The 15,770-nt window shown below is 50.5% G+C and overlaps 1 protein-coding gene across 1 annotated transcript in view; it reads left to right on the forward strand.

The window, feature by feature from the left end:
* ASS1 (argininosuccinate synthase 1) overlaps nt 1–10,203 on the forward strand; it is a 52,089-nt gene extending 41,886 nt beyond the window's left edge. Inside the window, exons 13-15 of the mRNA XM_061433843.1 lie at nt 4,171–4,327; nt 8,680–8,745; nt 9,923–10,203. Of these exons, the coding sequence (XP_061289827.1) occupies nt 4,171–4,327; nt 8,680–8,745; nt 9,923–9,968 (269 nt within the window). The 3' untranslated portion in view covers nt 9,969–10,203. The remainder of the gene's footprint in view (nt 1–4,170; nt 4,328–8,679; nt 8,746–9,922) is intronic.
* The last annotated feature ends 5,567 nt before the right edge of the window (nt 10,204–15,770 follow it).

Here is a 15,770-nt window from a genome sequence, read left to right on the forward strand (position 1 = left end):
AAGAGTCAGACATGACTTCACAACTAAACACCAACAAATAGTTTTTTTGGCACCTCCTTGCTCATTTGTGTCGATGTTGCTGTCTGTGGCCACTTTGGAACGGCTCTGGCATAGCTGAGTAGTAGCTAGGGAAGCTACATGGCCCATAGAGCCTAAAATATTTACTATCTGGCCCTTTCTAGAAAGGGCTGACCCTATTCTATAACAGTCACATCTCCCTAATTTGAGAAATCACGTCATAACAGACCCTCTCAGCTGTTGGGAGGATGGCCTGCCATTCTCTGGGAGCCTAGATGTCAGAAGGACCCCGGGAAAGTTAATATTCACAGCAGCAGCCTGGTGTAAGTCTCACCTGGTCCTCCACTGGTCCTCCACTTGGAGGTTTCACTTCCTCTGAAACCTTGGAATAGCTATAACTCATCACGGGGTTTCAGGGCGACATGGTGGTTATTGGCTGGCATTATTTTTCCCTCCCATTGTTCCCAGCAGCTTTGAAACCCCAGGGCCCCCCTCTTCCCAGGTACAGACAGGTGTTTAAATACCATTGTCTCCTGCAGACTCTCGTGCTCAGTGGGGTTTCCATGCTGAAAGGTGGATTTTGGTTACAAAGTGGGAGAGTCATTAAGCTGTGGCAGGCTGTGATGGGGGACAGCACCTGGCCGAGGCTGCTTCTGGGGCGTCCGTGGGGCTGAGCGGGGACTAGGCTGCCAGGCTCCCCACACAAGATTGGCTGCCGACTCTTGCTGCCCAGCCCTGAACCGGGTATTACCTAATCTCAGCTGCACAGAGGTGAGATGAAAATGCTTGTCCAAGGTTTCAGAGCTGCTGAGCCGTGGCTTGGAGCCCAGGACAAGCTGGCTTCAGAGGCCAAGTTCTCGGCCACTTCAGTAGATGCTGGGGGATGGGAAGGTGGGCTGAGCCCATTTGCGAGGGGTGACCAAGGGGCACTGGCGTGTACAGGCCCACCCTGGGTATCTGGGGCACAGGTTGGCCCCCAGCTGAGGGGCTGTGCCTCTGCACTGGGCTGCCTGTGTTGAGTCCTTGCTGTCACCCACTGAACCCCCTAAATCCCCAAAGGTTACAGTGATTAGGTTTCAAAGGAAATGAAACCTCAGAGTGGAGGCTCCTGCCAGGTAGTTGTTATTAAGTTCAGCCAGGTGCCTCTGATGTCCAGGCCCCCATAGATGTCAAGGTTGGCATTCGGCACCAGCCTGTTCCCTCAACAGCTCCAAAGGGCTGTGTGATAGGATTTCTCTCATTAGGGATGCGTAAATGTTAGAGAGTGGGGTTCAGCTTCAGCATGTTCCTTAAGCCCCCTGTGCCTCGGTTTCTTCCTCTGAAGAGTGGGGATGAGGCTGCCTGTCTTACAGTGAGGACTCAATACATAGATATGGGCTTCCCAGGTAGCATGAGTGGTAAAGAACCCGCCTGCCAATGTCAGAGATACAAGAGACACAGGTTTGATCCCTGGGTCGGAAAGATCCCGTGGAGAAGGAAATGGCAACCCACTCCAATATTCTTGCCTGGAGAATCCCATGGACAGAGAATCTTGGTGGAGTACAGCCCATAGGGTTGCAAAGAGTCGGACACGACTGAAGCAACTTAGCACATATGCATTGCATAGATATTTGCAAAGCCTCTAGGAGAGTGCCTGACCTGGTCTCCGAATGTGAACATAGGAGAACAGGGCTTTGCCTCTGGCTGGGTAGATCTTGAATCTGTCTCCTCCCTCAGCCTCAGTTTCCTCTCCTGTAAGATAAAGGGCACTGGGCCAGATCCCTTCTTGTTCTGTCTAGCTCCCCCCTGCAGATCTATCATTCTGCTCTGGCACTTGGCTTCCTTGGAGCCACTGTGGTCTCAGGGCCCGGGGAGACTGAGGCCCAAGAAAGCCCTTCTGTCTCGGGCCCACTCCCAGCTGCCCCAGCTTCTGTGACCACTGTCTTTCCTCTCACGCCATTCTCAAATTTCCTAATGTGGCTGTATGAAGTTTGCACAGGCACCCTCCCTCCAGGACCAGGCATGGGCCTCACCCCGCAGGGTCATCCTGGCAGGACCCCAGCTTCAGGGCCCCTCTCATTTAGGGGGTGTAGGTCACCTCTCCCCTCACCTCAGTTTCTTCAACAGTAAAATGGGTATAATACACAGAGGATTGTCATCCTAATTAATACAGAGTTTGGCTCAGCCCCACCCACCATGCACCCCCAGCCTGGGACACTCAGGGTCTCCCCAGGGCAGTTCTCAGGGCTCACTGTACCCCCACCCTGGGTTGGGTCTGCTGAGAAGAGAAACCTGAGCGCAAGACCCCTGTGGAGGCAGCGGGGGAGACCTGAGATAAAAGCCCAGGAGCTCCTACTGGGTTCTCTGCCCCCTTATCTGGCTACATCGCTGCCTCTCTTCCAACCTGTGAACCTAATGGGCTAATTACCCTGACTTAGAAAGATGGCCGAGCCACTGGGGCATGGGGTAGGGAGGGGTGCATGGCCCTCAGTGTCCCCTCCCACGGGAGTCTGGGCTACAGGCAGGAGCACTCCGGATCGTGCTGTGTGGTTTGGAAAGGTTCTCTCCTTCTCGGGTGTCTGTCGCCCTGGATACAGTGAGGACCGGCAGAGGCCACATTCAGATCTCAAAAGCAGAAGTGCTCACTGAATCCCCACAGCCCCTAGAGAGTGCTTGGTAGCACCTCACTGTGCAAACGAGGAGACTACGTACAGCACAGAGGCCACACAGCCTGCCAAGGTGGAGCTGGAGGTGAGCATAGGAGAGGGAGGACCCAACCCCTTCTCTCCCTGCCTGGCCCTCCCCGACATCTGCAAGGACCCATCACAGGGAGGGCCTGCTCCCCATTCCCACGGACAGCCTCAGCAGGTGCCCCCGGAGGCCTGAGTCTCCAACAATAGCCACAGACCTGGGGCTGACCTGACCCTTTATCAGGGCAGGAGATCACACACCATCTGGCCCCGCAGCTGCCCAGGTGGGCTCACCTTTCCAGCTCCGTTTCAGAGAAATCCTACCCCTCGCCCTGTCCCTCCCCCAACCCCGATCATGGCCCCCCTGCCCTCGGCAGAGACTGAGAGGAGCCACTGTCCAGACCCTGGGAAGACGGGACTGAACACACAGCCCTCCCCGGCCTGAGGGATTCGGGGCGGGAGGAGGGGGTGCAATGCGTTTCTCAGGCACCTCGGGCCTGTTTTAGGTACAGACGGCAAAGCTGCAAGACAATCACACAAGGCAGAGTTGTTAGAACTCGGGCCCACTGAGGTCAGGTCCAGCCCCCACCACTGCAGCCTGTGTGATCGGGGAAAAGTCTCAAGTCCTTGAGCTTAACTTCCTCGCACAGAAAAGAGAGAAGCTAAGAGAAATTTAGCCCCAAGACTAAGACTCTTGGGGAGGATTCAAAGAGCTAGTCCAGGACTTCCCTAGTGGTCCAGTGGTTGAGACTCCAAGCTTCCAATGCAGCGGGCATGGGTTAGACAGGGCACTTTTTTCAAAGGGGTCTGCCCATCCTGAGGGGTGGGGCTCTGCCTGGCTCTTGGCCCAGTGTTCACAGCAGTCCTGAGTCCATGGCCTCCACACAATAAGCCTGCTGGCCCTGGGAGTGGGGGAAGGTAGGGTCATTCCCCCTTAGCAGATGGGGGAACAGGCACAGAGAGGTGAAGGCCCCACACACCTGGTCTTGCTAACCCCAAACCCACCACCCAGCTGGGCACCCCCATCACTCGGTGACATATATCTGAGTCCTACTTGAGGTCTTCTGCCTAATTTATCAGTCTGCTGCCCTGAGAAGACTGAGCCCCCATGGGCAAAAGATGGGGGTCTCTTCACCGCTGTCTCCCCAGCACCTGACCTCTGGAGCTCCCTGAATATCTGTGGCATGAAGCAGTAGGTTAAAACCCCTCCTCCTGACCCTTGAGAGGTGACTGCATTGTAGCAGGGGTTGGGACAGAACCCTACAAGGTCACAGGACTGGGCAACTGGGCTTGCTCCTCAGTGTGGTCATTTACAAGTGCACACTGAGCCAGGACTCCGCACTGAACAACACAGATACAGGACTGCCTCCCTCCCAGGCTCACGTCTGCCACGACGGGGCCCCATGTGGATCCAGTTCCGTCCACATCCTGGGGCAGCAACACAGCGGGCCTCACTGGCACCCTTGTTTCTTCCTCCCCACAGGTTTCTGGCACAGCCCTGAGTGTGAATTTGTCCGCCACTGCATTGCCAAGTCCCAGGAGCGCGTGGAAGGGAAAGTGCAGGTGTCCGTCTTCAAGGGCCAGGTGTACATCCTTGGCCGGGAGTCCCCACTGTCCCTCTACAATGAGGAGCTCGTGAGGTAGGTGCCTCCCACCCCTGCCCCCAGCTGGGCACAGACCCTCGGGTGCAGCATCTCCTCTCACTGTCTTTCTCAGCAAGGATGCTCCCAAGCATGTGCAAGGTGTGGAGGAGACAGTCCCGAAGAGCATTCACACCACCTCTGTCCTCGTGGAACTTACAGGCTAGATGGGGAGAAAGCCCCAGTCAGAGGATCATCCGAGTGTAGGATTAGGGAAGCTGGTGCTGGACCACCCAGAGATATAGGATACCTGGGCTGGGTATAATAACGCGGGTGGGGAGACGCGTCCCTGTGGAAGTCATCTCTGAGCTGGTCTCTGAAAGAAAGGAGTGTACCAGGGGGAGAGGCAGGGCCGGAGCATTTCCAGAGAGACTGTCCTGTGCAGAGAGTCCAAGTCATGGAAGAACCCAGAACATGGCACAAGAAGAACTCCAGGGTGGGAGGGCCCTGGAGCCAGATTGTAAAGGACAGACTGTGGCTTTGGTCCTCTCTGGCTGCTCTGGATTTAAGCGAGGTGGGAGCTGGCAGGGATGGACACAGGCCTCCCAGTGGGACCTGCTGGAGGCTTGGACCAGTCTGCTGGATCTGGGAATAGAGATCAGCAGATGGATTTGGAAGATATTTAGGAGGTGGAATTAAAAGGGCTTGGATGGGGAGAGAGATGGAAAAGTTCAGAACCACCCCGGGCTTTCCAGCATGAGCCGCTGGGTAGACTTTGATGGCAATGACTGAGTTGAGAGAATGGGAGAAAATCACGCATTGGGATTTGGACATCTTGAGGGTTAGTTTTCTTTGAGATTTGGGCCAGGAGAACTATAGTTGGCGGTTGGACACACAGGGCTAGAGTTAAGGAGAAACATAGGCTGAAGACATTGGGTGGTAAGGCCAAGAGGAGACTGCCAAGGGGAACAACAGAGTTGGGTGAGAGGGAGCCAGGAGGGAGCCTTGAAGAGCTGCCTCCCGCGATGGGTCAGGGTGAGGGAGCTGAATGGCTGTGGGAGAGGTTGGGGAGCCCTGGCAGGCTGGGTCAAAGGTGAAAGTGTAAAAGGGTTAGTCGCTGAGTCTGACTCTTGTGACCCCATGAACTGTAGCCCAATAGGCTCCTCTGTCCATGGAATTCTCCAAGCCAGAATACTGGAGTGGGTTGCCATTCTCTTCTCCAGGGGATCTTCCTGACCCAGGGATCGAACCTGGGTCTCCCACACTGCAGGCAGATTCTTTAGCAGGTGCCTATTAGCTGTACCTGTGTTTGCATCTTGAATGAGAGACTGGCCTTGACCATGGAGCCAAGTGGCCCCTTTGGAGGTCACCTGGTCAAACAAGAGGTGGGGACAGGCAACCCCACCTGATGCAAGGCCCAGGCCCTGCGTGGCCCCTCCCGGAAGGCAGTCAGGAATTAAAGTACGAGTTTTGTTTGGCAGTCAATATTATTTTTCTCTCTCTGTTCTCTTTGCCATGTTGCACTTCTCTCCCCCCCTTCAATCTTTCTAAACACTTTATAAGCCATAAATATAACCGAATCAGTTTAGATCAGTCGGGGTAAATGTCAAATTATCTTCTCTCTTTCTCTCTCTGGCTCTTTCTTCCCTCCCCCTCCAAATCTACAGCCTCTAATAATCTGTCCAACCCTTCATTAAGCCTTACAGTCTCACTCGGGGAGATTAAATGAATAAAGTAAAAAGGGAAAGGGGAAAAAAAGAGAGAAAAGCAGGAGCATTTATTCTCACTGTGTCTCCGACCATTTCCCTTTTCTTTCTGATTTCTACATCGCTGACTTGAAAGCCCTTGAGTGACAGCGTCACAGGGACCGGCGAGGAAGCCCCTAGAGGTAGCAGAACTGGAAATGCCGCGGCACAGTAGGTAGAAAGTAACGTAATTACAGAGCAGGTCAGAGCCACTCGAATGAACAAAAATAAAAGCACAGAGGTTTTCTGTAGACCGTCAGGGGAGGTAAAAAAAAAAAAAAAATTCATTGTAAACTCTTTTTTCCACAGTGCACCCCCCCACCACCACACCACCCAAACTTCAGTATTTTAAGAGAGGTTTTTCAGTTCCCGAGAAACACCTCGGGGACTCTTAGGCAGTCTGGTGGGACAGGTTTGTCCCAGAGGTGGGCTTCTCTTTGGCAGGGGCTGCCGGGGTGGTCTGAAGGGCCAGTCTGGGGGAAGAGGGTGGGAGAGTTTGTTTTGACTCATGAGAGATGGCCGGCCGGCCAGGGAGAAGGGGAACAGGATCCGGCCCTGCTTTCTCCCTGGGCTGAATACAGGGACTCTTCCAAAGGGGCAAGGCAACTTGGAGAGCAGGAGTGAGGCCAGGTGTCCAAAGTCTGTTCGATGGTTGGTGGGGGCCGGGGGTGGGTGGCTCAGGAAGGGCTCGTGTTAAGCTTTATCACCCCAGCAACATCTGTAAAAGCCATTCCAGGAGGCCGATGCTTTAGTTTGGTCCAGCCTCTCCCTGCCCAGGGAAGGGTCCCAAGCAGCAGCCCCCTAGAATCTTTTCCGCTTCCTGTTAATTGGCTCCTGGTGACTTTGGCCACCTGAGCCCTAGAGGAGCCGGTGGAGGTGAAAAGGAGGGAGCGTGGGAGTTCCATGTGCCAGCTTCAAGGTCCCGTGAAGGTCAGGGCGAGGGCATGGTGGGGGGAGGCCCAGAGCCCGCGTCCCGACAAGCCACAGGGCAGCCGGGTGCAGAGACTCCAGTTTACAATGATTTTTTTTTTTTTAAACCTCCCCTGATGCTCTACAAGCCCACAGTACAAGCCCACAGTCCACAAAGAGCCAGTCAAAGGCACAGCCTCGGGGTCTGGGAAAAACAGCAGATCCCCTTAGCTCCCCCCACCCCTCAAACCCCCACCACCCCCCCCCTCCATCTTACCTCTCTGGAGAAGGGTTCTGAGGGGGCAGGCCACCTCCTTGTCAGTGAGAACCTTGAGACCGCTTTATCCTGAGGCTAGAGTTCTGCAGACATGAAGACAAGGGGCTAATTCAGGGCAGGATGCAACAGGGGCCCCGTGAGAAACGGGAGGGACCCCTTCCCCTGGGGGGATTCAGAGGGTGGCCTGGTGGAGTCAGATGTGAGGCCACAACACTCTGAACTTGTCCTCAAAGAGCGGATCACAGCCAGTAAATTATCGAGGGCAGGTGGGTGATTGATTGCTTATGTCTGCACCCGCCGCCCCTCCACGTGGGAGCTGCTCCTGCCAGGTCCTTGTTTCCTCAGCATCTGGCTCGGTGCCTGGCGGGTAGTAGGTGCTTAATAAATACCTGAGTAAATGAACAGGTGAATGAATGATGTTAGTGGCACTGAGTGCTTACCAGATGCCAGCTACATCATTTTATGTAGAGCCCGTGACAATGCTGAGGGGCTTCCCTGCTGGCTCAGCAGGAAAGAATCTGCCTGCAATGCTGGAGATGTGGGGTTCGATCCCCGGGTCCGGAAGATCCCCTGGAGGAGAAATGGCGACTCACTCCAGTATTCTTGCCTGGGAAATCCTGTGGATCAAGGAGCCTGGAGGGCTACAATGGGGTCGAGAAAGAGTCGGACATGACTGAGCGACTAAACAATGATGACAACAAATGATAACGATGAAGGTCCCGTTTCACAAATGAAAGACTGGAGCTCAAAAAGCAAAAACATTTGCCCTAACGTCTGTGCTGGGGGTGGAGCCAGGATGCACAACCAGGTGACCGGATCTGAACGACTGGTTGCGAAGGGTTCCGAAGGGCAGCTAAGTGAGAACAATCAAAAGAGGAAGGCTGTTGAATCGATGGAAACTGTATATGGGGACAAAAAAAAAAATCTGTTCTGCTGAGGGCAATGGGAGCTGACGGTGCCTTTTTCACGACCAGCTGGCATGGGGTGGGTGCCCAGGTTTGAAGATGGATTAGACTCAGTCTCACTCACTGGGCAGACAAGGTCAAAAAGGCTTCGTGGGCAAATCTTGAAGGCTGGGGCCTCCCTGCAGCTTGTGGGACACCGTCACGCATGTCTGAGGCTGTTTGGTGTGTAACCTCGGCCTCCCAGGCTTCAGACCGCTGAACATCATCGGCTCCTCCTGGACACCCTGAGGGCAGAGGTGGCTCCAATGCGTGTCCTGAGGGTACGGGTGCAGTGCTCTGGTTGGTGGCAGGAGTTCACCCGGCTGGCACTGGCAGGGCCAGGACCCAGCCCGCCCATCTGCATGGCAGGGTTGTGGCTCCCTGCTCTCCAGCCCCGGGACAGGGTAGGGCTCCCTGAACCGGAAGGAAAACAGTGAAGAGCCAGAGTGCAGGCAGGGTTGGATCCACACGGGAAACACCTGGGTGTCTGTGAGGCTGGGGTCCCCCGGATGCTGACAAGCTCCCACTCTTTTGCAGCATGAATGTGCAGGGAGACTACGAGCCGGTTGATGCCACTGGTTTCATCAACATCAATTCCCTCAGGTGAGAAGCCCTGGCCCCTGATGGGCCCTCAGACCTTCCAGGTGTGGGGAGCCAGCTCTGAAGGGACCTTGGTGTTCTGACCACTGCTGTGCCCTAGACAAGCCCCACCTTCCTGTCCCTCAACCACAGCATCCTCGGTGCCTGCTCTGGAGCCAGCCTCTGCAGGACCGGAAGGCACACTTGTTGACAGCCAAGGGCGACAGAGTCCCGGGCACTTGAGTTCCGGGTTTCTGAGTTGCCTCTGACACTCACTCCCATCCTCTCCAACCACAGGGACTCCACCAGGAGCCCCTTTCCCGAGCAGCTTAGCAAGGGAGACAGCCAAGAGGTAGAAAGGAGCCAAAGAAGGTCACCAACTCCTGCCTTCTCATCCCCATGCAGGTCTAACTGGAGACACGGATCTCCATGGCTCAGGGTGCGTGATACACACCAACTGAGGCCACTCAGACCTGGGTTCAAGTCCTGGTTCTGCAGTTTGGGTTCAGACCCCTTCCGAACCTCTGGAAATCACTAGTAGGGGTGTTAACCATACCTGCCTCACAGGTGTGGTGGAAGTTCAAGTCCAGGCCATGGAAATCAAGCACTCCACCCAGACCCTGGTGCCCAGGAAGGGCACAGTGCCTGGCAACCAGTCTATCAGGCTCTGGGTTCTTAATCACTAGCTTCCTTCTCCTGGGGGCACGGGGTCAAAAAGAAGGCACGAGTCTCTTTCCTTTCCAACCTGATAACGTGCCCTCAGCACAGACCCACTTTCTCCCAGAGCCAGCCTCCCATCCCTGGAGCCAAGACCGGGAGAGACATCGAATCCAGGCGGGCCGTCACCTCCACCTCCCCGGCTCCTTCACCCTGTGTTTTATGACTCTAACCCTTTCAAATGGCTCCAAACACACTGGGTTTTCATAATGGCCTCTTCACTTCTCCCATCGCCAGTTAAACGCTTTGTCTGCAACAATGACAAGCAATGTTTTCCCCCTAAGATAAATTAATTACATTATCCCGATTGGAGGGCAGGAGGGGCCAGGGCAGGAGAGGAGAGAGGGAGAATAAAAAGAGAACTTCACACACGTCTTAACAAACAGCTGCCCCCCGCCACCCCGGCTCTGCCTGAATTAATTGAACTGAGTGCATGTTGTTATTGTTAATTTACATTTTCCTTTGTTTTGAATCTGGTTTACAGGCTGAAGGAATATCATCGCCTCCAGAACAAGGTCACCGCCAAATAGACCAGCTGACAATGCAGAGCTGGGCCGCCTCACTTTACCCATCTCCCAAGTGTAGCTGCTAATTGTTGTGATAATTTGTGATTGTGACTTGTTCTCTGGGTCTGGCAGCGTAGTGGGGGTGCCAGGCCTCAGCTTTGTTCCAATAGTCCCCTGTAGCCCACAGAAGTGGTCCACAGACAGAGGGATGGGGCGGGGAGCGGGGGGCTGCAGTGAGGAGAATTAAAAAAAAAAATTATACATTAGTCTTTTGTTTCTTTATTTCTGCAGAGAGAGGGGTAAGAATGTGTGTGTGTGTGTGTGTGTGTGTGTGTGTGGCAGATCATGCTTTTCTTAGACCAACCTTTGTGTTTTCTGACTAAAGTGCTGCCGAAGGCCACGTTTTGCCAGAGAACCCATTTACCTGGAAGAACTGACCCCTCTCTTTAGCAAAAACCATGGAATCCAGAAGAGACCACCCCGGTCAGACTCTAGCCCAGTAGCCTGGCAATTTGTTAGCAACTGTGGCCCTGTGGCACGTGCCAGGGAAACCCAGGAGAGCTTAAGTGACAAAGCTGGGGGCAGTCCAGCCCACAGCCAACAATGAACTCCTGGGAACGGTGGCCATGACCGGCCACAGCAGGTTTCCCCCCTATCATGGCTGGGTGGCCTTGAGTAGTCTACATCATGGAGGAGGAAGAACTTGAGTAAGAAGAAAAGCTTGAGCAGAGAGGACAGCTGCAGACAATTTGGCGGTGGTTTGGAGGTGGGGTTGGGGGCGGATAGTCCATCTAGCCTGCAAGGTTCCCTCCATCCTTCTTCCCCAAACCAGGAACCCAAAGCCGCCATGTTTGTACTGGACTCTACCCACCTTGATCAGATTTGATTGGACCATGGCTGGACACCTGACTAGAGCTGAGCCAATCAGAATCTCAGTCCCAGGGATTGGGCCTGGGGAAATGGCCAGAAGTGAGGAGTGAATTTAAACGTGGTGGGATGCCCTGTGCTTGGACCAGCAGAGAGGGAAAAGGAAGCAAGAGGGAGGTGAGGGGAAGCAAGAATCTCTGGTTTAGAACCCCAGATACAGAATCCCAGATACCACAATGCTCTGGTAGGTATTGTGGGAGCTGGTGGCATTTCTTAACTTGGATTCTCTGAGACACTGTTTTTCTCACAACTGATTACTATTTAGAACTTAGTTAAACTGGTGAGATACTGGGAAGGTTTGAGTGCTGGTTGTTCTGAACCCTGTCCTGGTTCTGACCTCTACCCCCAGTGCTTTTGTTAATGAGGGTTTCTTTCAAAAGAAAATTTGTCTTTAAAACTTTTTACTCTTTTTATGAAAGTTACAAATGAATTCCTCAATGAATCTTAGCTTTGTGCCAGACACTTGGCTACACACTTTATTCACCTTATCTCATTGAAAATTCAAAATGACACTGTATGTGTGTTAGTTGCTCAGCCATGTCCAACTCTTGGCTACCCCATCGACTGTAGCCTGCCAGGCTCCTCCATCCATGGGATTTTCCAGGCAAGAATTCCGGAGTGGACTGCCATTTCCTTCTCCAGGAGATTTTCCTGGCCCAGGGATTGAACCTGGGTCTCCCACATTGCAGGCAGACTCTTTACCATCTGAGTCACCAGGGAAGCCCAAATGGCACTGAGGTAAATGCTTTTAAGTGTGTTTGGCAGAGGAGGCAACTGAGATGCAGAGAAGTTGATCTGGCAACGTTCAGTCAGTTAGCAAGTGACAGAGCCAGGAACCGAACCCTGGCCTGGCTGACCCGAAAATCTTGTGTGTTTATATCCTTAATCATCATTGGGCTGCGTCTTACTTTAAAAAACCTTGTAGAAATAACTATCACCAATCATCTCACCACTGAATTATAAACACTGCTTATACTTAGTGTATTTCTTCACAGTCATATTTTTCTATGATTAAATATTTTGTAGAGTTATTTAGGTTAAAAGTATTTTAAAAGCAAGTATTTTACCTAATTTTAACTTTATATCATAGTTTTCTACATCAAAAACTCAAATTGTTTCAACCACTGCATAACATTTCATTATATCATTAATCCATAACTTATTTAACCTTTCCTCATTTATACTGTTGTTCGGTCACTAAGTCGTGTCCGACTCTTGCACCCTGGTGGACTGTAGCCCACCAGCCTCCTCAATCCATGGGGTTTCCCAGGTAAGAATACTGGAGTGGGTGCCATTTCCTTCTGCAGGGGATTGTCCTGACCCACGGATCAAACTTGAGGCTCCTGCATTGGCAGGCGGATTCTTTATCGCTGAGCCACTAGGGAAGCCCACTTTCTCATTTGTAGATTTCTTTTTTTCCGTTCTAAATTTTTATCCTGCCTTTTGTTGGATTGAATTGAACATTTTTAGTAGTTGGCTTATTATTAGCTAAACCTTTTGCCTTTTTTAAAGTGAGTTCTCTAGGGTTTACAATGTTCATATATCTTTAGCTTATCTAGTCTACCTTCATGAATGTTATACCATCTCATGTGTAATGTAAGGATGTTATAAAAGTATACCATCTTAGAAACATTTCACTTTGTGCTTTTGTTGTCATATGCAATGCTTCTACAAAGGCCCACAATATGTTGCTATTTTTCTTTAGATAGTCAAATATCATTTTTAAAAGATTAAAAAATAACAAAGGTGTGTGTTTTCTATTTATCCTTGTGTAAGAGTGGTAATATTTCTTTATAAATATTTTATACCATTCACCAGGGAAGCCATCCAGGCCTAGAATGTTTTTTCATTTCAGGTCAGTTCAGTCACTCAGCGTGTCCGACTCTTTGAGACCCCGTAAACCGAAGTATGTCAGGCCTCCCTGTCCATCGCCAATGGAGTCCACCCAAAGTCCACCCAAACCCATGTCCATTGAGTCACTGATGCCATCCAACCATCTCATCCTCTGTCATCCCCTTCTCCTCCTGCTCTCAATCTTTCCTAGCATCAGGGTCTTTTCAAATGAGTTAGCTCTTTGCATCAGGTAGCCAAAGTATTGGAGTTTCAGTTTCAACATCAGTCCTTCCAATGAACACCCAGGACTGATCTGCTTTAGGATGGACTGGTTGGATCTCCTTGCAGTCCAAGGGACTCTCAAGAGTCTTCTCCAACACCACAGTCCAAAAGCATCAATTCTTCTGTGCTCAGCTTTCTTTATAGTCCAACTCTCACATCTATACATGACCACTGGAAAAACCACAGCCTTGACTAGACAGACCTTTGTTGGCAAAGTAATATCTCTGCTTTTGAATATACTGTCTAGGTTGGTCATAACTTTCCTTCCAAGGAGTAAGCATCTTTTAATTTCATGGCTGCAATCACCATCTGCAGTGATTTTGGAGCCCAGAAGAAAAAAGTCAGCCACTCTTTCCACTGTTTCCCCATCTATTTGCCATGAAGTGGTTTTTGGTTGGATGCTTTTAAGGTATAAATTCAGTTTCTATGATTTATATTGGGTTTACTCATGTCATGGGCTTCCCAGGTGATGCTAGTGGTAAAGAATCCACCTGCCAGTGTAGGAGACGTAAGAGATGCTGGTTCGATCTCTGGGTTGGGAAGATCGCCTGGAGGAGGGCATGGCAACCCATTCCAGTATTCCTGGCCTGGAGAATCCCATGGACAGGAGCTTGGCAGGCTGTAGTCCATAGGGTTGCAAAGAGTCAGACACGACTGAAGTGACTTAGCACACGCACGCACTGCTGTCATCCATTTTTCTCTTGGATCAACTTTGGGTAATTCGTATCTTTTGAGGAATTTGCCCATTCCATTTAGATTGTTAATTTTATTGGTATTAAACCTTTTCGAGGTATTTTCTTGTTATCCTTAACTGTCTATAGGATTGATAGTAATGTTCCTCTTTACTTACCTTGGTGACTTGTGTCTGTCCATATTCTTTTTATTTTTATTTTTTCAGGGATTGCTGAGACACGCAGAGAATTTTTACTTATCACATATGTTAACATTTATTTTTACTTGTAGAACAGAGTCACAGATAAGAGCAGAGCATTAGTAAGTATTAGTAGGGCTCAGGGGTCTAGCATAGCACCCAGTACACAGTAGACTGTCCTCCATTTTTGTTTTTAATGTTTAATTTTTTATGGCTGTGTTGGATCTTCTGTATGGGCTTCTCTCTAGTTGTGGGGCGTAGGCTCTAGAACATGTGGCTTAAATGCCCCATGGCATGTGGAATCTTAGTTCCCTGACTAGGGATCAAACCCATGTCCCCTGCATTAGAAAGCGGATTCTTAACCACTGAACCACCAGGGAAATCCCCTCCCTTATTCTTGATCAAAGTAACCAAAAGCTTTTTGCTGTTGTTCCTCTTTACACTTTCCCACTTTTCCGGCTTTCTCTCTTCTGCTGATTTTCAGCAATTTGATTACGATAGGCCTTGTTATGATTTTCTTATGCTTATTCAACTTGGCATTCATTGAGTTGACCCTGTGGATTTTTATCAAATTTGGAATGTTTGCAGATTTTTTCTGCAAATTGGTTTGTCTACCCTCCTTCTCCTTTCTGGGTCTCTAATTATACATATCGTAGACCATCTGAATCGCTCCCTAATCTCTGAGACCCGGGGCATTCTTCTTCTTGTTTAGTCTGTTTTCTCTCTGAACTTCATTTTGTGCAGTGTCTGCTGCTGTGTTTTCAAGTTCATTGATCTTTCTTCTATACTCTCAAATCTGCTATTCATCTCATCAAGTGTATTTTTTCACTTCAGGGTTTTTTTTTTTTCATCCGTACAGCAGTCATTTTTATATCCAGTTTCTCTCTGCATCAAACTTATGTTTTCCTTTACCCCCTTGAACATACGGAACAAATTCATAATGGCCGTGTTAATGTCCTTTCTGTTAATACTCTCTTTCCTGTCACTGCTTAGTCTGCTCCTATTGACTGATTTTTCTCTTAACTATGGGATTTTTCTACCTCTTTGTATAGCTCATAATTTAAAAATATTGACACTGGGCATTGTAGCCTTGCCTAGTCAGATTCTCTTGTATTCCCTTGAAGAGTATCAGACTTCTTTAGAGAAGGCAGTTTAGTTACTTATAGATTAGCTTGCCTGGCGGAGGGCACAGCAACCCACTCCGGTATTCTAGCCTGGAGAATCCCATAGGGTCACAAAGAGTTGGACGTGACTGAAGCAACTTAGCCCGCACGCGTGCAGATTAGTTTGAGCCTTCAAAGATTTGTTTTTAGGTTCTCTTAGGGCAGCTCTAATTTTTGTTCTAGAGATAATTTAGCTCTGCTTCTAAGGTGTAGTCTTTCTAGGGTTCTTACTTGATGACTTGTATTCAGTGAGGTCTCTCCTCTCTAGCTGGAGGAAGCAAACAGTTTCCAGTCCTTTATGAGATTCCTGGTAATTTTTCTTTCCCTTGAAAATTGTTCTTATGTATGCTCATGAGATTTCACGCTGTACTTGGGGAGATTTGTTGTTGTCAATAAGTCGTGTCCGACTCTTTATGACCCCACGGACTGTGGCATGATAGTCTCCTCTGTCCTCTACAATCTCTCAGGGTTTGCTTAGATTCACGTCCATTGAGTTGGTGATGCGCTCTAACCATCTCATTCTCTGCTGTCCCCTTCTCCTTCTGCCTTCAATCTTTCTCAGCATCCAGAGATTTGCACTTGCCCAAGTCTCAGCTGAACTCTATGCAGATGGCCAAGTTCTCTCTCTCAGTAGCTCCCTCTTCTCTGGGAGATGAGGAGTAGCCCCATAATTTCTAATTGTCCTGGTCTCCCTCAAACCCCATCTGCCTTCCTAGCAAACTCACTAGACTCTTTGCCTCTCCTCTCCAT

The sequence above is a fragment of the Bos javanicus genome, chromosome 11 (assembly GCF_032452875.1).
Source record: "Bos javanicus breed banteng chromosome 11, ARS-OSU_banteng_1.0, whole genome shotgun sequence".
NCBI lineage: Eukaryota > Metazoa > Chordata > Mammalia > Artiodactyla > Bovidae > Bos > Bos javanicus.